Source organism: Nomascus leucogenys, chromosome 17 (assembly GCF_006542625.1).
Source record: "Nomascus leucogenys isolate Asia chromosome 17, Asia_NLE_v1, whole genome shotgun sequence".
Classification (NCBI taxonomy): Eukaryota; Metazoa; Chordata; class Mammalia; order Primates; family Hylobatidae; genus Nomascus; species Nomascus leucogenys.
Genome location: NC_044397.1, coordinates 50654795 through 50682782, shown reverse-complemented (window position 1 = coordinate 50682782; position 27988 = coordinate 50654795). Strand labels below are relative to the sequence as shown.

Below are 27988 nucleotides of genomic sequence, written 5' to 3'. Positions count from 1 at the left end.
TTCTTTTGCAAATTTTTCTCCGGTATCTGGCTTGTTTCCTTCTCTTGGCATTGTCCTTCTCAGAGCAGAAGTTTATAATTTTAACAAACTCCAGCTTATAAATTATTTATTTCATGGATTGTGCCTTTGGTTTTGTACTTAAAAAGTCATTGTCATACCTAAGGTCATCTAGGTTTTCTCCTACGTTATCTCCTGGGTATTTTATAGTTTGCATTTTACACTTATATGTATGATCAGTTTTGAGTTAATTTTTATGAAGTGTGTAAGGTTTGTATCTACATTCATTTTTTACATGTGGATGTCCATTTGTTCCAGCAATATCTGTTGAAAAGACTATATTTGCTCTATTGTATTTTGTTTCTTTTTTGTCAAAGATCAATTGACTAAATTTATGTGTGTCAATTTCTGATCTCTCTGTTCCACTGATATATTTGTCTATTCTTTCACCAATACCAAATAGTCTAGACTACTGTAGTTGTATATGTCTTGAAGTCAAGTAGTGTTGATCATCCAATTTTGTTCTCCAATATTGAGTTGACTACTGTGGGTCTTTTGCTTGCCCATAGAATCAATTAGTCAATATCTACAAAATAACTTGCTCAAATTTTGACTAGGATTAATCTACAATTCAAGTTGGGAATAAGTGACATTTTGACATTACGGAGTCTTTCTGACCATGAACACAAACTATTGATCCATTTATTTAGTTATTTGATATCTTTCACCAGAGTTTTTTTGTTTTTTTCTTGTAGATCTTATACATATTTTCTTATATTCATACCTCAGTATTCCATTTCAGGGTGTTAATGTAAATGGTAATGTGTTTTTAATTTCAAATTCCCTTAGTTCTTTGCTGGTACATAGGAAAGTGATTGGTTTTTGTATGTTAACCTTGTATCCTGCATACTTGCTATAACTGCTTATTAGTTCCAGGAGCTTTTTTATTGGTTCTTTTGGATTGGATTTTCTAAGAGATAATTATGTTATCAGTGAACAAACATAGATTTATTTCTTCCCTCCAAATCAGTATTCATTTTATTTATTTTTTTGTGTGTTATTGCATTAGCTAGGACTTCTAATACATGTTGAAGAGCACTGGTGAAAGGAAACATCCTTGCTTTGTTCCTGATTTTAGCTATAGGTTTTTGTAGCTGTTCTTTATTAAGTTGAGGAAATCCTTCTCTATTCTTAGTTTACCGAGAATTTTTATCATGAGTGGGTGTAGGATTTTGTCTGTTTTCTTCTGTATCTATTGATATGATCATGTAATTTTTCTGTATCTATTGATATGATCTTTTGATGTGATGAACTACATTAATTGAGTTTTCAAATGTTGAACCAGTCTTGCATATCTGGAATAAATATCAGTTGGTCATCATGTATAACTTTGTTACACTTTGTTGCATTTGATTTTGTAATATTTTCTTGAGAATTTTTACACCTATGTTCATAAAAGACATTGGTCTACGGTTTTCTTTCTTTTCTTGTAGTATCTCTGTCTGGTTTTGCTATTAAGGTAATTCTGACTTCACAAAATTAATTGTGGAGACTTCCCTCTACTTCTAATTTCTTGAAGAGATTGTAGAGAATGGATATAATTTCTTTCTTAAATGCTTGATGAAAATCACCAGTGATCTCATCTGGGCTTGGTGCTTCCTGTTTTGGAAGGTTATTAATTATTTATTCAATTTCTATAGTGGATATAGGCCTATATTTATTGTCGATTTCTTCTTGTATGACTTTTGGTACGTTCTATTTCAAGGAATTCGTTTATTTCATGTAGGTTGTTAAATTCGTGAGTATAGCTGTTCATAATATTCATTTATTATCCTTTCAATGTTCATGAGATCAGTAGTGATGTTCCTTCTTTCATTTCTGATATTCATAATTTGTGTATTCTCTCTTTGTTTCTTAGCCTGGTGAGAGGCTTATAAATTTTATTGATTTTTTGAAGAATCACCTTTTGGTTTTGCTGATTTTCTTGCTTGGATTATAGGCGTGAGCCACCACCCCCTTGCTCATTTTTTCTATTTTTGTTTTCCACACTTTTTCTGCCTCTGTGGGTTTTACATAGCATTTCGTATAATTCTATTTTCTCTCTTTTCTTAGCATAGCAATTATTTTAGTTTTTAACTTTTTAAAATCAGTTGCCCTAGATTTTTTTCTCCCAACACTTTGGGAGGCTAAGGGGGTTTGAGACCAGCCTGAGCAACATAGCAAGGCACTGTCTGTACAAAACATAATTTTAAAAAGTCCAGGCATTAGCTAGGACTGTGCTTGTAGTCCCAGCTACTCAGGAGGCTAAGATGAGAAGATCACCTGAGCCTAGAAATTTGAGGCTGCAGTGGGCTGTGATCGTGTCGCTTCACTCCTGCCTAGAAGACAGTTAGACCCTGCCTCTAAAATAAACAAGCAAAAAAATAAAAAGAAAGGAAGAAAAGAAGAGCAAGGGCAGCAAATAGAAAATACTAATAAATATGGCAGATATTAATCCGACTATGTCAATAATTACCTTAAATGTTAGTGGTCTAAATATACTGCAGTGGACTGAAAGTTTATGTCTCCCCAAAATGTATATGATGAAATGTAAACTCCCAAAATGATGTTATTAGGAGAGAGTGTTTTTGGGAGGGGATTATGTCATGAGGGTGGAGCCCTTACCAATGGGGTTAGTGCTATAAAAGAGACCACGGAGAGCTGCCTTGTTCCTTCTGCCATGTGAGGGCACTGTGAAATTATGGCCATCTATGAAAAAGTGGGCCCTTATCAGACATTAAATGTGCAAATACCTTGATCTTGGATTTTCCAGCCTCCAGAACTATGGGAAATAAATTTCTGTTGTTAACAAGTAAATCATTTTATGTTATTTTGTTACAGAAGCCCAAAAAGATGAAGACATACACCAGATCACTCCATTCTCTTCTTGCTTGCATGATTTCTGAGGATACGGTGGATGTAATTCTAATATTCTCTATAGGTATTTTCTTTATGGCTACTCTACAGGTAAGGTGTTTTTTCCGTTTGGCTTCATTTAAGAATTTTTCTTTAACCTTTGATTTTCTGAAGTTTGAATATGTTATGCCTAGGTATCATTTGTTTGTTTGTTTGGGTTTTCTTGGCATATATCTTCTTGATGTTCTCTGAGCTTCCCGAATCTGTGATTTGTAGTCTGACATTAATTTGGAGGAATTTTTGGTATTATTGCTTTAAATATTGCTTCTGCTCCTTTTTCTCTTTCTTCGACTTACAGTATTCCCATTACATGTAATTATACCACAGTTCTTGAAAGTTTTGTTTTGTTCTTTTTGTTAGTCATTTTTCTTTCTGTTTTTTGGTTTTGGCAGTTTCTGTTTACGTATCTTCAATCTCGTAATCTTCCCCAGAAATTCTTTCCTCAAGCATGTTCAGCCCACTAATGTGTATTTCAAAAGCATTCTACATTTCTTTTACAGTGTTTTTGATCTCTAGAATTTTTAAATTCTTTCTTAAAACTTTCATCTCTCAGGAATTCAAGACCAGCCTGGGTAACATAGTGAAACTCTATATCTATAAAAAATTAGCCAGGTGTGGTGGTGCATGCCTGTAGTCAGAGCTACTCAGGAGGCTAAGGTGGGAAGATCACCTGAGCCTGGGAAGTTGAGGTTGCAGTGAGCCAAGGTCATGCCACTGCACTCTGGATCGGGCAACAGAGCCAGACCCTGTCTCAAAAAAAAAAAAAAATTCCATGTCTCTGCTTATATTGTCCATCTGATCTTACATGTTGTCTATTTTTTCCATTAAAACTCTTAGCATTTTAAACATAATTTTTTTTATAATTAATATCCCTGATGTGATAATGTCTTAGTCCAGTTACTGTGGTTATAACAGAATGCCACAAACTGGGTGATTTATAAACAAAAGAAGCTGATTTAGAGGCTGGGGAGTCCAAGAGCTTGGTGCTAGCATCTGATGAGTGCCTTCTTGCTTCATCATAACATGGGAGAGGGCATCACGTGTCAAGAGAGCTTATTCTTATAACAGCCACTCCCACAAGAATTAACCCACCACCATCATAGCCATGTGAATTCATTCATGAGGACAGTGGGTTAAGCTTCCAACATATGAACTTTTCGGGGACACATTCAAACCACAGCAGTTAGTTGTAACGTTCCTGTCATGTCTCATTCTGGTTCTGATGCTTGCGCAGTCTCTTCAAACTGCGTCTTTTGCCTTTTAGTGTGCCTTGTAATTTGGTTGTGGTGGACATGATGTACTAGGTAAGAGGAGTTGCAGTAAAGAGGCTTCTAGTGATGTAGTGACAAGCTGTGGGGAGAGGGAGTGTTGCACAGTCCTGCCACATGTCACAGTCTTGCAGTAAACCTGTGTCCCTGGACTGTGAACTTCATGCTTGCTTCTCGGGTTCCCCAGCCCCTTAGATGGTACAGAACAGTTGGAGGGGGACGAAGTTGTATATTTCCCTTGCTCCGGGTAGGTCACAGTCTGGTAAAACACCAGGTTAGGCCTCTGGTGAAATAATTTCTCTTGAGGGCAGACCTTCTATTAATAATAGAATGTTCCCACCTATTTCAAAATGGTTCCTCTTCTCCTTCCACTGCCAGAAGAATGATGAGATTTTCCCCCTAATATTCGTTGTAAGGACCTGGCAGAGCTCCAGGAGGTAACACTCTCAAGTGTCTCTAACCATCCTGCCCCATGACTGGGCTCTGCTGGAGTTCTTAATTCACAGAGCTGCCCACATTGAGCCTCCCACAATTTCTCAATTACAGGGCAAACTTTCCCACCAGGCACTGGGTCCTTGGCGGTTTCTGTCTGCTGGTTTCTGCCCCTGGAGGTTGTGCTTCTGTGTTTGCCTGTCTCTCCAATTTGGGGAGCAGTGGTTCGCCCAATGACCTCAATTCTCTGAAAGAGCTAAGAAGAGGTGTTAATTTTTCAGTTTGCTCAGCTTTCTACTTGTTGCTAGAATGGAGTGCCAATAGTGCCTCCTGTAGTGACATGTAACCCTCAACTCTAGCGATGATGAAGCATACTAATGACAAAGGAGAAATGCTTCAGCAGTTTCCTGTCAGCACGTTACCCCTTGAAAAAGCTGCTTCTTCCACATTCTGCAAGAGATGGGTCTCAACTCAGAGCTCAAGGCAAATGACCTCCTTCAAGGAGAAGGAATAAACAGCCTCGGAAACCATGAAAGCCTGCCCCCAGGAGTGTCTCTGAACCTCAGCAGGGGCCACACTTACCTTGCAGAAATAGGTGCAGCATGCTCCCGGTACAAAATCCCAATGGTATAGAAGGACAAATAATTGAAAAACATGTCTCCCTCTAAACCCCTGACCCCGAGCTACCTAGTTCTCCTCCAAAGAGGCAAATCTATTACCAGGGTCTTGTATCTCCTTAACATATATCCTTAGAAGAGCTGTCAAGTGAACATATGTTTAAGTGAAAACCTATTTTAGAAATGCATTTTCTTAAGGAACTTTAGGGTTGGAAGGAACCTGTGTCAGTCCTTAATTCACAACCTCCATTAGTACTTATTGTTCTTGCACAAAAATCTTTCTCAAAAAACCCCTTTCCACTCTGACATAGCTTATCCTACTTTTACTTAGCTCCAGTAGTTTATAAAACATATTTTTGAAAGTCTAAAATCTGCCACTATGTTTTTTTTCCTAATCAATCTTTACTTTGACCTCTAAGCCAGAGAAAACAGGTGGTCAAATGCCTTTTGCCTCAGATGGAACTTAGAATATTTGAAGACCTCAGATCTTCACCCTGCCAAATAACCTGTTTCTCCTCTCCCTTTCACACAGCATTTGGTTTTAGGAAATTCAGAGCCACATTCCTTATGGACAAGACTAAACTCTTATTCAACACACTCAGAAACTTCTTCTAAGAGGATAACCACTCATCAGAGGAAAAAAAAGTTTCTCATGTACAGCTGGCAAAGGGATGGAACCATCTGTGTTATTAAAATTGACAGACACTTATGAGATTTATAAGGGAAATACTAGAGTCTTAGTACATACTTGCCAATATAGCATACATGAAGGCTTTATCTATAATTTTTTTGGCCAAGCAGAAATTTTGGTATTACTCACCCCAACAAATTTCCAAGATATTATGAAATAGAATTTTAGGTCCTGACATCACCATTTGTCTCAGGTTTTGAAGCGTTGCTGGACAAGAGAGATAAAACACGGCTCAGCCTTGGGTTCAAAATTGGCCTCTTATGCTAGCAAGTATACTTTGGGATCCTGGTCACTTCTCCCGGCCACAGCATCACATTGCTATAAAAAGAAGATGCAAGTATTAACCAGCTCACAGGTTATCAGATAAGCTTAGTCTGACCAATGCTTAGCACAGCAACTGGGCCGCTATTGTCATTCCTATGGTGGTGGCACACAGCACCCAGCCTCTGTCCGGACCATGGTCTGGGACCACCCTCCACAGAGGCTGTGAGCTAGAGCCCTAACTGTGCAGGGCCCTAACTGTGCCAGGCTCCTTATCTCCCTTAAGAGGACATCATTACTGCCTGCTTGGCCATACAGTTTTTTTACTTACCAAGTAACACAGTTATCAGCACACTCCAGGTACTAGCCAAGGACTACAAAATTAACATGAATGTCAGCTTTTGTATCAAAAGCTCAAAGGAGAAACTCAAACTTTACATAGATGTCCCAGGAGGATGTTCAGCAAACTCATTCTTCTCTGTTCCCTGGAATTCATCCCAGTATTGTGCTATGCGTGCTTCCCATTTGCCTTTCTCTAGTTTTGTTTTCTGTCTCTGTGTTTCTACGGTCTGCTCTCAGCCCAGGTGTGCAGGAAGCACACACATGCCTGCAGAGCCTTCACGGCCTCTGCATTCAGGGCCTGACTTCAACGCAGAGTGGCTGTACTGATTTGTTAAAAGAAAGGAACAGATTACTTCTCCTAATTCACAGGGAAGTTCCAGGTTGTGCGGGCGGTGAGGAGACCTGTGTCTGTCTGCACTTGCCCTGGTGAAAACCCCACCTTTCAGGCTGCAGGGTGCGAAACCCAGGCACAAACACTTTGCTGGATGCGGAGGAAAGATGTTAAGGTTGCTCCCCTTCAGAGACAGCAAAGGGCAGGTCTGTAGCTCCACTTACTTCAGGATTGTGATTTTTGACAGAGCCGGGAGATCAGGGTTGTTGAACCAGGCCTGAAGGTCCTAGTGAATCTCGTGAAGAGAGGAGGGGTCTGGCTGTAACACGGACCTAGAGGACATTTTTACTGCAGGAGAAGGAACAGTGGGGATGGGGTGGACTTGCCAAAGGAATATAGCTCAAGTTCCTGCAGCCCAAAGAAGCTCAGTTTCTTTTGGCCAAAGCTTCCGTGAGTTTCCCTGGCATTTCTCCTGCGGGAGCTACCAGGGCAGTGGGACACTTAGCCTCTCTAAAAAGCATCTCCACGGCTGTTTGTGTCAAGCCTTTATTCCAAGAGCTTCACTTCTGCGAAGTAATGTGCTTCACACATTGGCTTCAAAGTACCCATGGCTGGTTGCAATAAACATTAAGGAGGCCTGTCTCTGTACCCGGAGTTGGGTGCCCTCATTTCAGATGATTTCGAGGGTGCTTGGCAAGATCTGAAGGACCCTCGGACTTTATAGCACCACCTCGGACGCCTGGCACCCCTGCCGCGCGGGCACGGCGACCTCCTCAGCTGCCAGGCCAGCCTCTGATCCCCGCGAGGGTCCCGGAGTGTTGCAGGGGAGGTGGAGACCAGAATAAAGGAGCAGTTTCCCCGTCGGTGCCATTATCCGACGCTGGCTCTAAGGCTCGGCCAGTCTGTCTAAAGCTGGTACAAGTTTGCTCTGTAAAACAAAAGAAGGGAAAGGGGGAAGGGGACCCTGGCACAGATTTGGCTCGACCTCGACATAGGCTGGGCCTGCAAGTCCGCGGGGACCGGGTCCAGAGGGGCAGTGCTGGGAACGCCCCTCTCGGAAATTAACTCCTCAGGGCACCCGCTCCCCTCCCGCGCGCCGCCCCCCTCCCGCCGGAGACCGGGTCCCGCGGGGGCCACCGCTGTCCACCGCCTCCGGCGGCCTCTGGCCTTGGGTCCCCGCTGCTGGTTCTCCTCCCTCCTCCTCGCATTCTCCTCCTCCTCTGCTCCTCCCGATCCCTCCTCCGCCGCCTGGTCCCTCCTCCTCCCGCCCTGCCTTCCCGAGCCCCGGCCCGCGCGAGCTAGACGTCCGGGCAGCCCCCGGCGCAGCGCGGCCGCAGCAGCCTCCGCCCCCGGCACGGTGTGAGCGCCCGCCTCGGCCGAGGCGGCCGGAGTCCCGAGCTAGCCCCGGCGGCCGCCGCCGCCCAGATCGGACGACAGGCCACCTCGTCGGTGTCCGCCCCAGTCCCCGCCTCGCCGCTAACGCCACAACCACCGCGCACGGCCCCCTGACTCCGTCCAGTATTGATCCGGAGAGACGGAGCGAGCTCTTCGGCGAGCAGCGATGCGACCCTCCGGGACGGCCGGGGCAGCGCTCCTGGCGCTGCTGGCTGCGCTCTGCCCGGCGAGTCGGGCTCTGGAGGAAAAGAAAGGTAAGGGCGTGTCTCGCCGGCTCCCTCGCCGCCCCCGGATCGCGCCCCGGACCCCGCAGCCCGCCCAGCCGCGCACCGGCGCACCGGCTCGGCGCCCGCGCCCCCGCCCGTCCTTTCCTGTTTCCTTGAGATCAGCTGCGCCGCCGGCCGGGACCGCGGGAGGAACGGGACGTTTCGTTCTTGGGCCGGGAGAGTCTGGGGCGGGCGGAGGAGGAGACGCGTGGGGCACGGGGCTGCAGGCCGGGCTGGGAACGGCCGCCAGAACCTCCGGCGCCCCGAACCGTTCCCAACTTTCTTCCCTCACTTTCCCCGCCCAGCTGCGCGGGATCGGCGTCAGTGGGCTAAAGCCGGGTGCTGGCGGGCGCCTGGGGCCGGGGTCCCGCACGTGCGCCCCGCGATGTCTTCCCAGGGCGCGGCGGGGTCCCGGCGCGCACGCGAGGGGCGGCCCCTGCCCACCCGCAGAGACTGCACTGTTTAGGGAAACTGAGGAAGGACCCCGAAAATACAGCCTCCCCTCGGACCCCGCGGGACAGGCTGCTTCCTGAGCGGACCTCCCCGCCTCCGCCCTCCGCGCAGGTCTCAAACTGAAGCCGGCGCCCGCCAGCCTGGCCCCGGCCCCTCTCCAGGTCCCCGCGATCCTCGTTCCCCGGTGTGGAGTCGCAGCCTCGACCTGGGAGCTGGGAGAACTCGTCCGCCACCACCTGCGGCTCCCGGGAAGGGGTGGTGCTGGCGGCGGTTAGTTTCCTCGTTGGCAAAAGGCAGGCGGGGTCCGACCCGCCCCTTGGGCGCAGACCCCGGCCGCTCGTCTCGCCCGGTGCGCCCTTGTCTTGCCTGTCCAGGAGTGCCCCCCACCTCCCGGGGACCCGAGCTCCCTCCTGGGCGCCCGCGCCGAAAGCCCCAGGCTCTAGTTCGATGGCCGCCTCGCGGAGACGTCCGGGTCTGCCCCACCTGCAGCCCTTCGGTCGCGCCTGGGCTTCGCGGTGGAGCGGGACGCGGCTGTCCGGCCACTGCAGGGGGGATCGCGGGACTCTTGTGCGGAAGCCCCGGAAGCAGAGCTCATCCTGGCCAGCACCACGGTGTTTCAAAATGGGGCTCACAGCAAACTTCTCCTCAAAACCTGGAGAGTTTCTTTCTTGGATGTTTCTTTTTGCTGTTTGAAGAATTTGACATTGAGCCAACCAAAATATTAAACCTGCCTTACACACACACACACACACACATACACACACCGGATTGATGTCCCTGGTTCAAGTGTGCCAAGTGTGCAGACAGAACATGAGCGAGTCTGGCTTCGTGACTACCGACCATAAACCCACTTGACAGGGGAAACATGCCTCGGAAGGTTTAATTGCACAATTCCAACCTTGAGCTGCGAGGGTTCCAAGAGCCAGGCCCGTACTTGCTGTTGATGTCACTGGCTTGGGGAGTTGGGGTTTGGTGCCCAGCGCAGTTGTTGGGGGAGGGGCAAGGCATAGAACAGTGGTTCCCAGACCTTGCTGCACATTGGAATTACCTGGGATTAAAAAAAAAAATCAAAACAAAAACCAGTGTCTGGCTTCCGCCCCCAGACATTCTGATTTAATTGGCATGGGGCAAGACCTGGACATGAGATTTTTTTTAATGCTCTTCATGTGACCTGTTGGGCAGCCAGATTTGGGGATCAATAGAGGGAAGAAGGATTGTTAAAGTCTCCGGAGAGATTACTTGCCAATGCAAAGAGCTCTTTGAGGACATCTGGAATTGTTACAGTATTGCCAAGTATAGGAAAGAGGGAAAAGGTAGAGTGTGATTCTATTAATAAAGGATTCCTCTTTTCATTGAAGGAACTGGTGGAAAGGTTTCTTCTCTGTTGAGCCTGCAGGGTCCCTCCTGCCTGCCTGGGGTGCCCGGGAGATGCGGGCCTGCTCCGGAGACTGCTGACTGCCGGTCTTGTTAGTCAGGTGTCAGCCCTGTCTCTGCCGAAGAGACTCTTCTCTTTATTTTAAATTAAACCCTCAGAGCACCTCCAAAGCATCACTTTTCTCCCTCCAGTGGTGTTCTCATTCTTTGATGTTACTCGCTTGAACACCACTATTAGTGGTTGGAGATGTGATCCTGAGAAAAATATAAATACCACTTAATTTGCCTGTTTGTCCCATATTCACTCAAAACAGAATGTTCCTGAAGACAAGAGAGAGAGTAGGTGAACAGACGCTATTCCATTACAGTAACATAAAAGACTGGATTTTCAGGGGCAAATTATTAAAATAGGAGATGGGCTCTTTTAACAGAAATTTGTTTAAGGCCTGTGTCTATCAAATTCAGTGGATTTTATTCAAGATGCACTTTGTTTAGTGGGGGTTTTGTTTGGTTCTGGGACATGCTAACTTCTGGACTTGCTGCTCTTAGAGGTAATGACTGCCAGACACCATTTCATGAGTCCTAATCCCCACATTAAGCATAAGAGGTGCACACTCTCCTCCTATGGGGGAAACTGAGGCACGAAGAACTAAAGTGACTTTCCCACAGCTGGTAGGAGGCAGACGGGAAATTAACACCAGAGGCTTCTGACTCCAGATCTGTCTCTCAACTTCCAAACTCCACTGCCTTGTCCGAGTTCTGGTTTCAGGAGATCCAAATCAGGTGTGTGCAAATGTCTAATGTCAGAGCTGGCAAGGAGAAAGGGCCCAGGGAGCTGGATCATGAAGATGAGCCTGTCTGAAGCTTCAACGCAGGCTGTCCGGCAGTCTGCATTCCTGCTGAGTTCCTCAGCCCTCTGCTGGGTCACCTTCCATGGAGGCAGCTTAGTCCTCAGTTCAGTGAGCATGGAGTGGAGACTGCTTGAGGGGTGCTGAGCAAAGCCCTGCCTCTTACAGGATGAAGGTGCTCTCCAGAAGGGACCCTGGAAAGTATTGCAAGGCGAGTCAGAATTCCCAACTAAGGGAGCTTTGTGGAAATAAGCCTGCCCAGCCCCACTTCTGGAGACGTTCCCATTCAGTAGGTCCGAGCTGTCTTAAAGAGAAACCAAAGTGGGGATATTAATGGTATCCGAAGTGGAATCTACCCCACCCTCCCTCCTCAAAGGAGGTCAGATCAAGACAGCCCAAGCCCGGCCTGGCAACTGGGACCTTTCTTCTCACTCCAGCCCGGGGTGAAGGTGGACAATCACTTTGACCCTTCAGGCTTCTGAGCTGTTGTTTCTGAATTCAGTGAATATTTACTGAGTGCATAGAATATGCTAGATATTCTGGGCTAAAGGGTGAAGGGGGGTGAGTTTTAAGGGTTTCTGCTCTTGCTTCCAGATTGCTTTCAAATCTGGAAAGAAGACCAGTGGTTTGTGTGTTAGACCCACACTGCCGTAGCACAGAATACGAGAAACTGGCTGAGAGCTCCAATAGGCTTTTAACAGTAATTTCTGGCTTCACGTATTTAGTTTCATAACTCATAATTTTTCAAAAATTTCTGGTTTGAAGACACCGACTGCCAAAAGTCCATTGTGCTGCATAATTACACTTGGTCCACGTGACAGCACTAACATGTTCTGAAATGTTTTTAGAAGTAGGCTCAGCAAAGATGAAGGACTCCTCCCTGTTTGAAAAGAAAATATTCTTTGTTTTTTCTTTGATCTAAGCTCCAAGACTAGCAGCTAGCATCTGAAACTTTTTTGATGAGAGTGACAAACCAACTCTAATATTAAAGGCAATTGATGATTATGGGCACTGAAGGGAAGGTAACCCCAGGCTGGTGCCCCGAAATAGGGATGGGTCACAATGTTGAGGACATTTCGCCTGTTGCAGAACCCACCTGCAACACAATGTGGCCCTTGCCATGTGACTTGTGTGTGTGTCTGTGTGTCTGTGTGTGCACGTTTTAATTTTGACTTCGTAAGTACTCTAGTTATGAGCTTATTTAACATTAGGTTTTACTAACAGGGGTATGTTTTAAGAAAATTTCAAAGTTTTAGAATATGGTTCACCCACATGTTGCTTCCCTGTAAATATAATTTTTAAAACCAGATTCTGGGCCAGGCATGGTAGCTCATGCCTATAATCCCAAAACTTTGGGAGGCCGAGGCAGGCAAATCATGAGGCCAGGAGTTTGAGACCAGGCTGACCAACACGGTGAAACCCAGTCTCTACTACAAATACAAAAATTAGCTGGGCGTGGTGGCAGTCACCTGTAATCCCAGCTACTCAGGAGGCTGAGGCAGGAGAATTGCTTGAACCCGGGAGGCAGAGGCTGCAGTGAGCCAAGATCGCGCCATTGCACTCCAGCCCGTGAGACAGTGTGAGACTCCATCTCAAAAAAAAAAAAAAACAGATTCTGTTCCTCAGATCCATTCCATTTTTGTTTTCTTTTATCACTTATGAACATTTGAAATTATGGTAATAAACATTGTTAGTCTCAGTTAATTATTACTGGTTTATTCTTGAACCACTAACCCGTAGAGAATAGAGTGTAAATCTTAACTTGTTCCTGTAGGTCATCCCCATTAAACATCATAGTGTTTTCTCATTCGTTCTTTTTTGTTTTCCTCCTACAGGGCTGAATTTTCTAAGAAAATTTCAGCAGTTGGCTCTTTGGACGACATCTCTAGATTGTCCTCCATTGGGCCCATAGGCACAAGCTGGCCAGTTTGAATTTGGGCAAGAATCCAGGCATTGGAACTTATTCAAATAACTAGTTTGCCTGTAATTCTCACTTTTTCAGAGTCATCTGGTAAAGCTTTCTTGCTACACATTTAGATAGATACACTCAATCCAGTTGTCTAGAAAGTTCCCTGAGCCAGCTGGGAGCAGGAGGGGTGGTTGGGGCCAGGAATATTGGGGGCGTGTTTACTGAGCCCCTAGAAAGTAAGTGCTAGATTTGACATTTCAATCCCTGAAGGCCCTGAAGTTCAGTATCAAATGACTGGTCCTGTGGACTGAGCATCTGTGAATTGCATATGCTTAGAATAAATTTTACTCCTACCAGTTTCAGCAGCTTGCTTTAGCAAGCAGTATGGAAACACTAACATGGGGGAGTAGAATTTCTCTCTCTGATCCACGTTTTATCTCATTCTGGTGGGTTTTCAGGGAGAGACCCAGAGTCCAAGTGTCCTTTCTGAATATATCTGGAACTTCTCATTAACAAAAGACTCAAGTTATAACTTAGGGGACAAGGCACCCAATGAGAATGCCTTGCAGGCAGCCCTAAGTACACCTGCAATTACACCATTACTAGCGGGGCAGCACACATGGCCCTGACTTAGTTTAAATAATTACGTAAGTCAGCCACGATTGTTTGCCCTTTGCATAGAAGGGCAAGTATTGGTACCTGTTACAACTTAGGCTTTTTTTTTCTTTATGTTTGAGCCATGATGAGTAATTTACACTGTTCCATCCATATGTTGAGATGTAAGAATAAATTAGACTTGGTACTTGCCCTTAAGTGTCTGGAAGTCAACTGGGGGAAGAGAGAGCTGGAGATAATAAGTGTGAAACAATGTCACAGAATCAATGACAGAACTCTTCCCAGGACAAAGGATGACTTTTGAGTTCAGTCTTCGCCTTTAATTCTACATGGGGAGGAGAGCACGTTTAGCCATAAACGGAAGGGATTACTCGTTTGAGCTATTTGGTTATATGGTTATTTCCCCAGAGAATAGGATGTGCGGGGCATTACACAAGCAGTGCCAATAGGAGCAAAGTTCTTGAGTGTGCTAGTAATTCAAATGGTAGGAAGAGAAGGAATAAATGGTAAGGCTACCTACAGTTTACAGAGAGCTCCATCCTCACTGTGGCTTTGGATTTTGTCCTGTGTGAAAGAGAAGTGACTGTGAACTGACATGCTGTGTTTGGTGTTTTAGAAAGATGGCTGCAGCAGCGGTTTGGGGAATGGACTGCAGAGGTGGCATTGGAAACAGGGAGGTTCATGACTATTGCCAGAGACAGAGGATGGAGCAGGAGCAAGGAAGATTCAGGACAGGGGACTCCGGGGCTGATCAGGAGGCAGAACTGGTTGATAAGTATATGTAGCAGCATAAGAAAGAGAGAATCCCAGATTGACACCCAGGCTTCTCACTTGGAAGCCTGGATAGGTACTGAATGCAATCACAAAGGCTGGGAAGGCTGGGAAGTCAGTGGGACTGCAGGGAGGGGAAGGGCAGGAGGGTCCAATATGAATATTCAGCTTTTAGATGTGTTGAGCTTGAAGTGCTCAGATGGAGAAGTCCAGGAGGCAGTAGAATATGGTGGTCCAGAGCACAGGAGAGCGATGTGGCTTGAGTTGTCATTTGCTCACATATTTCCACGTCAGTCACTTGTCTTAGGTCACAGAACAACTTCTCCTCTCACAGTTTCCTGACTCCACCTGTCTCATGCTCACCGTCAGCATCGAAATTGAGCCACACCAGGGGTTCTGGATACCAGCTTCTCTCTAGATGAGGCTGCTATAGTCAGCAGCTGATTAGTTGCAGTTATCAGCAACTGGTAATATAATATATTGTGCATATAAGTGTACCGAAAGTCATGTTTGTATATTGCTGCAAATCCTCGGAATGGGGATCTCTTGTTCCCTGCTCAAGACGGCATCACATTACCTGGTTTTGTATGTTAGTGACTGAACCAAAAAAAGTAGGAGATGATTTTTTTTCTCTTTTCTTAAAGCAGTAGCTTTTGAACCTTGACCATGCCTTGTAACCAGCTGAGGGGCTTTTGAAAAAGAGGGTGCCTTACTGTGCCCAGACCAGGACAATCAGCATTTCTGGGGAATGGAGGCTGGTACACACACATTTCTTAAAGCTCCCTTGGCAATTCTGAGGAGTGGATTACGTGTTGTATATAGCTTGTAACAGAAGAAATCTTGTCTTTGCTCTCAGACCCCCATTTCTTACTCATCTCATGAGCTCCTTCGAGATCCAGAAACAGTTGCATATGTCATTAGTAAATCAGTTCCAGAGTCACATTTTATTTCACAAGTTAGTCCATTAAAAGTTCCCTGCACTGAGGTAGTAGCCAGAAAGAACACGCCGCCCCTCCTCCTTTTTATAACTATAGGGTCTGGCTCGACAGAGCAGGAGCATCGCCATCTTGGACAAGCCCTTCATTCTAAAGTTCACCTTAATAAAAAACTGCCTAAATCCAAAGGGCATCAGCCTAATGGCTAAGGTCAGCATGACCATAAACCACAAATAACATCTCCAGCCAGAAACATTCCAAACTCCTCCCCGACCAGAGACATGCTAACCCCCGATCAGAGACAGGCTAGTCCCGGGATAACGCCCCTCCAGCCGGGAAGATGCCAGTCTCCAGATAACCCCCCTCTGGCCGGAAAGATGCTTGCCCCAAGATAAACTCCCCTCCTCCCAGAAGAGGAGGGGACTCTGATAATCTTCCTCACCCTAAAACCAATATATACTCCTAGTCTGTAAGAGAAAGCGCTCTTGACCAAAATTGGCCAGGAGTGCCTCTCAGGTTTTAACTAAAGAAAACTTGTCTTTAACTGCCAAAAAAAAAAAAAGAAAAAAGTTTTCTGCAGTGGCTCTCAGCAGGCCCAGCACAGCAGCAGCACCTGAGAACCTGTTGGAGATGCACGCTCTCGGACCCCACCCTGGCCTCTGAGTAAGATACTGGAAGGGCAGGCCCCGGTCTGTGCACACAAGTCTTCAGGGAGATTCTGACTGATGCATGCCAGAGTTTGAGAACTACTGACATACTCCAGGCACATCGCATGCTGGGATCTAGATACACCAAGGGAACAAAATAACTGTACTTGTCCTCCAAGGACCAACTTACCTTCTGGAAGGGCTGAGAGAGAGAGAGACATACACGATCACTCCCTGTAATGCAATGTTTTATAACAGATGTGATTTGGGATTTCAGTGGGATCCCAGAAGAGGGACTGACTAATTCAGCCTCTGCTACAAGGGGAGTTTCTCAGAAACAGAATGCTTAGCTGGGCCTCCAGGCACAGGGACAGGAATGAGGAAATACTTGTAGGTCCTGTGCTCCTTCAGCAAACCCTCAGTTTCTTGTTATTTTTATAAATGCAAACATCTTATTAAAGTAGATGCTAAGGTATTAGAATTTCCTGCTTTGTTTTTCTAAATGACCATGAGGAAACCTGGAATGTCAAAGGTAAAGTGCAACACATTCTGCATTTAAAAATTAAAATGATCCTTTTTTAAAGTAGCAACCAGATGTGAAAAATTGGACTAGAGTCTAGGTTATAGTTGATAGCTTTAACTTTCTCCCCAACAGCATGATTTCCCCTAAAATGTGTTATGAATAAGTAAAATGACTGCTTCCCATCCTTTAACTCTTCCTACAGAAATCTAAGAGAGAAATGAAACAAAAGTTTGCACAGGTCTAGATGCAATAAATACACGTGAAATCACACAACTCAGAAAATGTCCCTTAAATTAATTGAGCCATTGGTACTTGTGAATTAGAAGAGACATCTATGTTCTGATTCACTGTTGAAAGTTGTACAATGTTACCTGCTTATTTGCAGAGATCATTTGGAAACAGATAGGTAGATTTGTAACAAATTAAGAGTAGAGGCCAGGCGCGGTGGCTCACGCTTGTAATCCCAGCACTTTGGGAGGCTGAGGCGGGCGGATCACGAGGTCAGGAGATCGAGACCATGGTGAAACCCCGTCTCTACTAAAAATACAAAAAAAAAAATTAGCCGGGCGTGGTGGCGGGCGCCTGTAGTCCCAGCTACTCGGAGAGGCTGAGGCAGGAGAATGGCGTGAACCCGGGAGGCGGAGCTTGCAGTGAGCCGAGATTGCGCCACTGCACTCCAGCCTGGGTGACAGAGCGAGACTCCATCTCAAAAAAAAAAAAAAAAAAAAAAAAGAGTAGCGTACAGCTGCTTATGTTACCTTGTATATTCATGCCTTTATGCAAAAATACATATGGAGGTAAAGACCACTCCTTGCTTTGCAGCTGTTTTAAGAGCATTCATGAAGGATTTTATTTTATAAGCAGAAATGTGATATCTGACGATTTTACCACTATGTACTTGCAGGCCGGTGCACAGCAGATTACGTCATGATCGTTTTAGCAGTCCTACCGTTTTACTTATGATGTCATTACAACCTTTTGCTAAAATTTCTTTCTTTTACTCCAGGTTTTGGATAAAATTGATGCATTGCACATAATCTCTCTGATAAGACAAACTGGCATTTGTATGTGAAAAACTGTGCATGTTTTAGTGTCTCTGCTGATACTCAAATTATCCATTATTTTAGTGCCTGGAATAAAAACAAACCACTTAGTGAATTTGTGCAGGTCCTTAAGGACAGGAAAGGTGTCCTGAGATTTTCTGATCATTGTATACCAAATTTTAGAAACTTTTTCAAAAACTTTTTTTAATTTCAAAAACCTGGTTTCATTTATTTACCAGCAAACACTGAATACCTGAAAGCTTTCAGGAGATTTTATTACAATGGTTTCTCTTCACTTACAAAATAATCTCCTAGTTCATTCTCATACACTGTAAGCCATTGTAAATGCTTTAAATTGTGCCGAACAAGATAAGCTAGACAAACTATTTTAAGTTTGTTCTAGTGCCAACTTGCAAGATCTAATGGCTCCAACTAGATTTTTAAAATAAAGCATATTTTAATGTATTATTAGAAAGTTATGCAATTATCTGTTTATAGGTAACAAAAACCCCGGAACCCGCAATGTCAGATGTCATCCACTTTTGATTAAGTCCAAATATATGACAGATAAACAAAAGGTGGTTGGCTGGGCTCGGTGGCTCATGCCTGTAATCTCAGCACTATCAGAGGCCGAGGCGGGCGGATCACGAGGTCAGGAGTTCGAGACTTGCCTGACCAACATGGTGAAACCCGCCTCTACTAAAAATACAAAAAAACTTAGCTGGGTGCAGTGGCACGTGCCTGTAGTCCCAGGTACTCGGGAGGCCGAGGCAGGAGAATTGCTTGAACCTGGAAGGCGGAGGTTGCAATGAGCTGAGATCATGCCACTGCACTCCAGCCTAGGCGACACAGCAAGACTCAGTCAAAAAAAACAAAAAAACAAAAAGGTGGTCATTGGAGAATTATTGTGTCACCGATTGTTTTTTAACGTAGTAATTTTGAGGGGCTTTTAAATAGAGCGAACTATAGAACTTTTTCTTGGCTTCAATTTGCTATAATGTTAATACAGAATCAGAAACCTTATCCTTATAGATGCTTCTTGATTATTTTAATTTCTGGTGACATTTATGAGTGAGAATAGTGTATTGCCCTGTTTTCTTTCTTTACTCCCCTTTCTTCTTCCTTCCTTGCTTTCTTTCTTCTTCCTTCTTTCTCTTTCTCTCTCCTTCCTTTTTGCAAGCTGTTATGAATTAGCCTTCATAGAGAAAGAAAAATTTTTTATAAATAACTGGAAATGAAACTTCTCAAAGGACTGCAGATGAAAAACTTTGTCAAATGACTGTAAAAATATACTATATAATTTTTGAAAGTTAGAAAGTACCAAACACACTCAGTATTCATGGTTATACAAGTATGCATACACATGTATTGTTCCCTGAAAAGTGGTGTTGCTAAGGGAGTTTCTCTTAGTACCTGGCTTAACATATTTTTTTCTGTAATTTGTTGTTAGTTATAATGGGGAGAGAAAAGAGGTTAGAGTCTCCCCTCTCAGTTTCACCTTCCATAAAACAGCTAAACTAGACGATCCTCAGACTCCTTCCAGCTGAAAACATCTGTGAAATTAAAAACAAATCTAAATGTGTGCAAGATATGTATTTAAACACACTGGTAATAAGTGTGCTGTCCCTATAATTTAGATGCTAAAACATTGATGTCATAATAATAACAACACCTCGCATTTGTACAGCACCTCATAGTTTACACAATGCCTTAACATTCTTCTCTCTGAGCCTCCTACAACCCCACAGGATTGGGATAGCTTTCCACATTGGGAGGTGAGGGACCCAGGCTCAGAGCGATTCTGCTGTTGTCCATAATCACCAGGCTGGTGAACACTGGGCACTGGGTGCTCTCCAGCGACACAGCACTGTCTCTCAACATGCAGCTCAAAGTCACTTATTCCTCCTTCAAGATGTCATTGGGTTTTTTAGCTATTGATGCCCCTATCACTTTTAGTTCTGTTTGTGAATCAAAGGCTAAATAAAGTATTCCTCAAAATTTGTTATACTTCTATTACTAATGCTTAATGTCCCTCAGAATTTCTGTATATTTCTGTCAATTTCCGCTCTGTTTTGGTTCCTTTCCCAGGTTTGTTTTCTGTTATGAAGTAGTTTTTAGACTCAAGTCTCTTCTGTATGTGTTATAACTGCCCATTCCATAAGATACAGGGCAGTGAATTTGTGAGGCTTGAAAATATTTACTTTAGAAATGAGAAGTATGACTTTTCAACGTCATGTCATTAACTTCTGTAAATTTTCCAGACCTATAAATACTTGCAGAAAAAAAATGAAAGGAGAAGGCAACTTGACTTGGCAGTTGGGTCAGTTAGCAATGCCTATGGCAAGCTGCAGTAATTCCCTTACATAGATCTGTAAGACTCATTTCTATGATTTAAATGAAGGCATACACTTAACCTCTTTAGGGTGTGAAACAGCTTTTACAAAAAGAGACAAACTTAAGAAACAGTGTGGCCCTCCAAGAGTGTTCATTTTCCATATCATACCATTTGTAATCAGCCATTCTGGCTGGGATTTACTTGCAAGCATTGGCTTTTAAGAAGAGATGGTTTCACACATCAAATTATTCACTTGGAGGTACTTTCTGGGTTGAAGGAATGGAATGGAGAGTGCAGCAGTGAGCAGATCTCTCAGTGACGGTGATGTGGCTCTCCCAGAAGAAATTTCAAAATGCAGTGTTCATTTTCCTCCACAAGAAAGGAAGAAACTGTTTTGTTATTGTTTATTCCTAACATAGTGGAAACTTTTCAGTAATCTGGCAGAAATTTCCCAAAAGCAATTTTCTATTTCATGATTATAAAGTGGCAAAGGAAAAAGTCCCGCACTCCAGCTGAGCAATGGATCTCCAGTTGTCATCTAGGTGCTGCAGGTTTAGAGAGTATTGCCAGGAGAACACATCGATTTTTCAGGCCTGTGATGATGTATCTCTTGTTGAATAAGTAAACCCTTCCAGTAAACAAACAGTTAGTATATTGATTTCAGGGTGGCTTTAGTCACTGAATCTCTAAGTCTTGCAAAGGTTACTTGGGCAAAAGTGTCATTATTTTACCTTCAGTCGACAAAAATCTACCTGGCCAAGGCAGAACAGAGAGTCCAGCAATTTGATAAAGTGGGACAACATGAAGAATCAGGTGAGTTGCCTACTTTTTCACTTCACTTTCCACCTTTAGAGATTCTTGTTTAGATGCAGAGTAGTGACGTGCCTGGTGCTGGGGAGAGATAGTTGAATGAGAAAAGTCCCAGGAGGGCAGAAGACTTGGGTGATTATCTGAGTCCATCTCTCTTTATCGCATGACAGAGTTCTTAAAGTCTTGGCTAGGAATGCTAGGCTTTTAGATTTATTGGGCAATGGCTACTAAATGTTCATAATGTTGCTCAGTTGCAAAAACAAGACATTCAAACTATAGCCAGGGAGATAAGTAGTCACGAACTCAAGGCCTCAACTCTGCTGATGGAGCCAATGAGAATTGGGTGCTAAGGCAAGGAGAGTTGCCAATATTATATTCTTCGGGGTTTTGTGTTTTTATTCGCATTTTGGAAAAGGAAAATGTTAGCATTCCTCTGACTTAATATTGAGAAGACGTTGGGCACTCTTTTTCCTCCCACACTTGTCTTCTTTCACTAGGTGACAAGGGAAGAGGTAGCATGAGGTGGTGGTCACAGGTGAGAGGGGCTGTTGTGAGCACAGGCATGTTGACTGCACATTGGCCACCTAGTAGAAGTTTTACAGGCTTGGTGACTTCTGAACACTGTTTTCAAGGTTGATTTTTAGTTGAGAGAACCTCTAGGTACCACGTAATGTTATAACAGTAGTGCAGATCTCACAACTGCCCTATGTCCCATTCACAAGATGTTCCGCCAAGCCATAAAAGGCCCAGTTAAGTTTAAGAGAAGTGTCAAAAGTAACAGATAATAATTAATTAATACCCAGTGATTTTGAAATGTAGACATCAAACTACCAATTCAGTGGTATCATCCTTAGAAGCAGACAGAGGATGATTAAATCATTCAGCCCATCTCTGTCTGAGGACGCAGCTTAGCACAGCATGGTAGAGGCTAAATGGGCCTTAAGGGAAAAAATGATGTCTGAAGATGCAATTTATTTCAAAAAGAGTTTGCTCCCGTGAAGTTTCACTCTCTCTGTAGAACGGCACCAGTGCACACTTTTCCTGGGCCTCTGCATGTGTGGCAAGCAGCGGCCTGGCGTCCTGGGGAACTGAATGAGGATGCAGATGACCTGGACGTGTTCACAGTTTGACACATCTGACTCCCAGATCAGGGACAGCTAGCTCTGCTGGCTGGTTAAGCTGATGATTCCATCTTTGCCTGGTTCTCTGACCGTCTCATGCTTTCTGTTATTATTATTTTTCAGCAGATATTTCTGCTCATTTGTCAATCATATATGCATCCTGGATGGTATAGAGTTGATTCTCCTAACGAATCAGTGTCCCTTGGTATTTTTTTCTGGCCATAAGATAGAATATATATGTCATTTATTAAAATTGGAGAAAATGTTCAGGATTTTCTTGACTCAGAGAGGGAAAAGGGATACTCAGGGCACTTTTTCAGCCAGGAATTTACTACGTTTGTAGGGTAAAGGGGACTCACCATCCTGGAAGTCAAAATAAGCCACCAGTACCAAGTGTTGAAAGCCCTTAGAATCATAATGCTCTTAAAGCAAAGTCTTCAATGCTTGAAAACTTCCACTGGTTCTCAGTATGTCCAAAATTGTCAAGTCTATAAATGATTTTCTCAATCTGAAAATTTTTATAGCAGGCTAAAGAATGTGATAGGTCAGTGTGCTTCTAGAACTAATCATTAACATTCAATAGATGACTATTTTGTTCTAGAAAAAGCAGCAACTTTCTATTTACTCTCTATTTTGATGGTAAATTCTCTGTAAGTAGAAAATGCAAAATGTGGACATGGGACTAACATATGAATACACAAAGCAAATGTACCAAAAAATCTTAAGACCTACCTTGTGGTGTTTTTTGTTGTTTTGTTTTGTTTTGTTTTGTTTTGTTTTAATTAAAGTGACTTGTTAGCCTCTCGCTCCCTGTGAAGCACAGGGAGGTGACATGATGTGAGCAGGGCAGACTCTGCCACATGCCCTGGCCTTGAACTCAGGCCCTGCTGGGGCTGCAGGGGATGCTGGCCATGCTGAGCAATGCCTGTGGGTGTCAGTTTCCTTATCTGCAGAATAAGGGTAGGCCTGGTGCTTATCTCATACGGTCGCAGAGGGGATTCAGTGACAGGGTGGTGTAGAGGCTGGAGCGCGCCCCCTGTGTGCACGACAGCCCTCCCACTAGGGGAGGCGGGCCTGGACTCTCACCAGAGAGCCTGTGTTCTCCATGGCTACATGACTTTGCCCCAGATGTCCTTCCTGTGATCTGGACCCTAGGAAGTCACCAAGAGCCAGACAGAAGAAAGGTTCCACTTGGCTCGCCTCTTTGGTGACCATCCCTTGCCTCCATGGCGGGACTCTCAGGTGACATCCCACCAACCCTCACTTTCCTTCCCTGGTGGGTCTCACTTTCCCTCAAGAATGTTGCTTTTTTGTTTCCTGCATAGTCCTGGGCCAGTTTTGATAACCCTCTTCATTTCATTTCAGAAACCTTGATGCTTTCTTCCTGTGCTCTTTTTACCTTAGGACTTTTACTATGACGACTGTGAATGGCCAATTTCTTGTTTTTTCTCTTGCTTCACTTTCTCCCCCATCATCACTAAAGCAGACGTGGCAGTGATGGCCATGCACACTTTCCAAGGGTCCAGCTGTAGATCTTCATGGTTCCCCAGGTGCCTGGACCGTCTCGCAAGGAGGGAGGCAAACACTCCCTGCCTGGAGCACTTGGCACTTTCAGAAATGTTTTGGCTTCCTCAAGTGAGAAAAGAATGGATTTGTATTCTCCCTCTCCATTATTGTTTTTGTTTTGTTTGTTTTGTTTTGTTTTGTTTTGTGACAGAGTCTCACTTTGTTCCCCAGGCTGGAGTGCAGTGGCGTGACCTTGGCTCACTGCAACCTCCACCTCCAGGGTTCAAGTGATTCTCCTGTCTCAGCCCCCCGAGTAGCTGGGACTACAGGTGCCCGCCACCACGCCTGACTAATTTTTGTATGTTTTGTAGAGGCGAGGTTTCACCATGTTGGCCAGGTGCCCATTATTATTTGATCTGGAATTAATTGAGCTACTGCAGGAATTGCTTGATTCACTGATGACTGGTGTTGAGCCAGTCCACACCCACACCCAAGGACTGTGACTGTCATCTGAGGTCCATCCTCAGAAATTCCTGTCTCTTCACCTAGTGTGTAATAAGGCCTGCACATGTTATACGGAACTGTAAAAAATGCGCCAACCATCTGTCCTTCCTCTTTATCTGATTACTTATCATTGTTCTCTAATTTGCAGATTAATAGACTGATCGTAAATTAATGCATGCTGGAGACTTGCTGTTTCCTACTAGCAGCATATAAAAGTTATTTTTAAAGTTGTTTTAAATCTGTGAGTAAAAATAAACTGCTTTGCTGCAAGAAACACCAAAAATGGAAAAGCTAACAGTTCAAAGTTAATAATTTATCTTATGGACATCACTGGTGGCATAGTTGCTTTAAACAGTGAGAAGATTTAATAGATATTTAATTTGCAAGTGGGATGAAAGGTGGTCTAACCTTTGTCCTGTGTTTACCTTCCATGAGATCCTAGAGGTTGTACAGCACAGTAGTGGCATGTGACACACTTGAGAGTGCCTGTTCTGTTTGGAAACCTGGAAGCTATGAAGGGAAGTGGCCTTCGAGCTTAACACATACGCCTTGGGAGGCAAAACCTTTTATTCTCTTTAAATATTCACTTTAGGATAAGCATTTTTTTAGGTGTCAGGAACAGGGAAAAATGTGTGGTTACGAAGGAAGAAAGAAGAAAGTTAACTGTTGTACATTCCCTAGGTAATGTTTTTAAGCATTGTTACTCACTTTCAAAACACATTTTATTTATTTGAACTTAATATTTTGATATTATTTTTTCAATTTCTTTTAATTTAACAGACAGGATGAGTTTTTTTTTTTATAGTTGTATTACTTAGAAATTATACTAAAAACGGCTGAGTATGGTGGCTCACACCTGTAATCCCAGCACTTTGGGAGGCCAAGGTGGGTGGATCACTTGAGGTCGGGAGTTCAAGACCAGCCTGGCCAACGTAACAAAACTCCATCTCCACTAAAAAAAAAATAAAAAAAATAAAAAAAATAATAATAATAAAAAAAAAACTAGCCACACATGGTGGCAGGCACCTGTAACCCCATCTACTAGGGAGACTGAGACACAAGAATCACTTGAAGCCAGGAAGCAGAGGTTGCAGTGAGCAGAGATTGCACCACTGCACTCCAGCCTGGGTGACAGAGCAAGACTCTGTCTCAAAAAAAAAAAAAAAGAATAAAGAAATCGTACTAAAAACAAAACAGAGTGCTGACCACCTTATAGAAATAGAAATAGTGGTTTGCTGTGATAGCAAATTTTCTTGTTAACTTTTTATTTTTAAAGAATTGCACATTCACAGGAAGTTGCAAAAAATCTACTGGGAGGTCCTACATACCCCTTCCCCCAACCTCCTCCAGTAGTAACATCTTAGTAGCAAAGTTTTGTATATTTATTTTGATATCATTATCTAAGTTTGACATCATTATCTAATATTAACCTAAGCCAAAAGCCCACTATTTTAATTACCTAGTGATGCAGTGGTATAGAACTCATAGCCTTTCACGATATTATTTGGAAGTTAATTTTCTTAAGTGAAATGTTTTTGGTCTTTAAGGTTTGGAGGCCATGGAGGCATGAGGAGAAACGGGAGGAGGGAGAGAGAGCTAAGACAGATAAACAGACAGAGATGGGGAGATCCATTGATTCGCTGAACAAACCAGATACTTCCTTGTAGTTTTTGGATTAACTTACATGAGCTAAGTTTATATTCTGTTCAGATCACAAGTGGTCAAGTTTGTGTGTGTGTGTGTGTGTGTGTACCACTCTACCCATCCTATATTTATTGTCCTGTATTTGGTCTGTTCTGCCTTCTTTCTTTTCAGGATAGATGTCCTAAATGAGGGTCTTTGGAAAGCTGGTGAGGCTATGTTGCCCGTTTCAGGTGCTCCGTGCTCCAATGTATTCATTTCTTGAAAAATTCAGGGAGTGCACACTTTTGTACATTTTCCTATGTGTATATGATACCATTATAAAAATCTTAAAAATATATATGGTTCCCCTGAAACCCCAGCCATTTGGTAGAGAAGATAGAAAACCTACAGAGGAGGCTAAGATTTTATTAGAAAATTCAGCTTCTCGACAGAGGTATTGGACTTTAAAGTCAAGGCAATGCATCTATTCTTTCTTTTGATATAACTAGCTAAAAGATCTCTTAAATTCAAAGTGGCCCTCATCTTACTGTTACTGCAATTTACTCTTAATTACAAATTATATAAAAATAGGTTTTGAAATGCTATAGCAACAAAGTAACATACCCCTGCTCCATTACACGGATAAAACCTCTAAGGAAGGCTCCTCTCTTAACAGGTATTAACCAACTGCAGAAACTGCAGAAGGACAGGGTTATTTGGGAATAACTACAGCTCCCTTCCTTGTCTGTTCCCTCCCATTGTCAGGCTTCTGTGGAGCCATATTCAGGGCAACATAGGGAGGGGGAAGAGAAAATCAACCCCTTGGTGAAGGAAAGCTCCCAATTCACAGTACGTCCCTATACTGGAGTCCAAAACATGGGTACTCTTGTTTGTGGGAGCTCCCAGGGCCTCCCAGCTCACCGAGCATTCTGAGCCCTGATCCTTACACTAATTGTATTATGCAACCATAAATGATGTTTGCTGTACCAGCGGGGACAGTTTATTTCAATAGATTGGTATAACTTGGCAGAATCTTACCTGCATGTTTCATCTTGGATTTTTAGCTCACTTCAACTCAATAGGCATGTGTCAAATGTCTACTGCAGACTGCGCACCGAAAAGCTGCTGGGTACAGGGTTACATGGATAGAAAACATAGCCTCTGCCCCCTAAGGAGCCGGTAATCCAGATCCCCATTCTTTCCATCCCATTCTCCCAAGCAAGAATTTACCTAATGTGGATTGTGAGAATTTAATAGCTGAAAAGGTGGTCAGGAGAAGCCAGAATGGGTTCGCTAAAATGTGTCTATATGATTAAGCGTAATGTAGCTTTGCAGCACACTTCACAGCTTCCCCAGGGCCTTCCACACATGGTGTCTCATTTGAATACTTGTGTGAGGAGATAGCCTTATTCCCCTCTGGGAGCTCTTCATGGAGTGATGCAGTAGACAGCAAGCCTCACACTTCTATGCTCACAGAGGACCAAATTTGCCTTGAAAAATATGTATAGTCTCTTCATATTTCTAAGTTGACATCAAAAATCAGTTACCATAAAGTCCTAATAGTTGAAGAGATGTAATTTCAATTATTTGGTAAAGCTGACCTTCATTGTCAAAGCAATTACTCAACTCAGATTTACTTTCTCCCAGATAATAGATTCTGACTTCTTTTTTTTTTTTTATTAAAAAACTTAACACCTTCCTCAGGAGATCTATCTCAGTTCTGAATGCTGATTCTAACTAAGAAGGATATTTTGCTACATGCTGGGAAGAGGGGTACTGAGGCACGCCGCGATTCCACTCCAGCGTTTCCAGTTAGTCGGGTGCCTCTGCACTCCCGGTGTTCCAGCGCCCAGTTAGTTGTGTACTCTGGGCTGTCCCTATACTGGAGTCCTAAAACACTTACGATTGCAGATAGGGGGCAGGATTTTCAAAACCTTGATCTGAAAAGCCATAGAAGGGAGGTAGAGAAGGGGGAAGATGGAGCCAGGGTACATTCAGATGGATCAGTTTTTGGAAACAGTACAAACTGGAGGTGAAAACCTGGAAATTGATCTGTGGTTCCCATACTTCATGCCGAGTCCTTGTGGACCCACAGAGACACACTAGCCCCAGTTTGAAGGCTGCTAACTTGATTCCGAGGACACCAGTGAGGTGGTAGTGTGCAAATGACGTGTGAGGAAACTTTGGAGGAGTCTCACCCTGCCTGGAGCATGTGGCCCCTACAGCAGTGCAGCCTCCCAAAGACAGAAGATGTGGACTAGTGAGAAGCCAGGTATGGTGACTGCTGCTGGATGAAGCTTGTCCCACCAGAGGCTCGAGTGTTTCATTGAGCACCTACTGTGTGCTTGTGGGATGCAAACACACGTGTGGTCCCTGCCCTCAGGTTAATAAGTAGGGGTGGAACAGTTATGAAACT

At 43.9% G+C, this 27988-nt stretch overlaps 1 protein-coding gene across 3 annotated transcripts in view; it reads left to right on the top strand.

Moving 5' to 3' along the window:
* The first annotated feature begins 8190 nt into the window (after positions 1-8190).
* The window catches only part of EGFR (epidermal growth factor receptor), a 186929-nt gene continuing 167131 nt past the window's right edge, over positions 8191-27988 (top strand). For all 3 annotated transcript variants that reach the window (XM_030795770.1, XM_030795771.1, XM_030795772.1), the window contains exon 1: positions 8191-8543. In XM_030795770.1, coding sequence (XP_030651630.1) covers positions 8456-8543 — 88 coding nt within the window. In that variant the 5' untranslated portion in view covers positions 8191-8455. The remainder of the gene's footprint in view (positions 8544-27988) is intronic.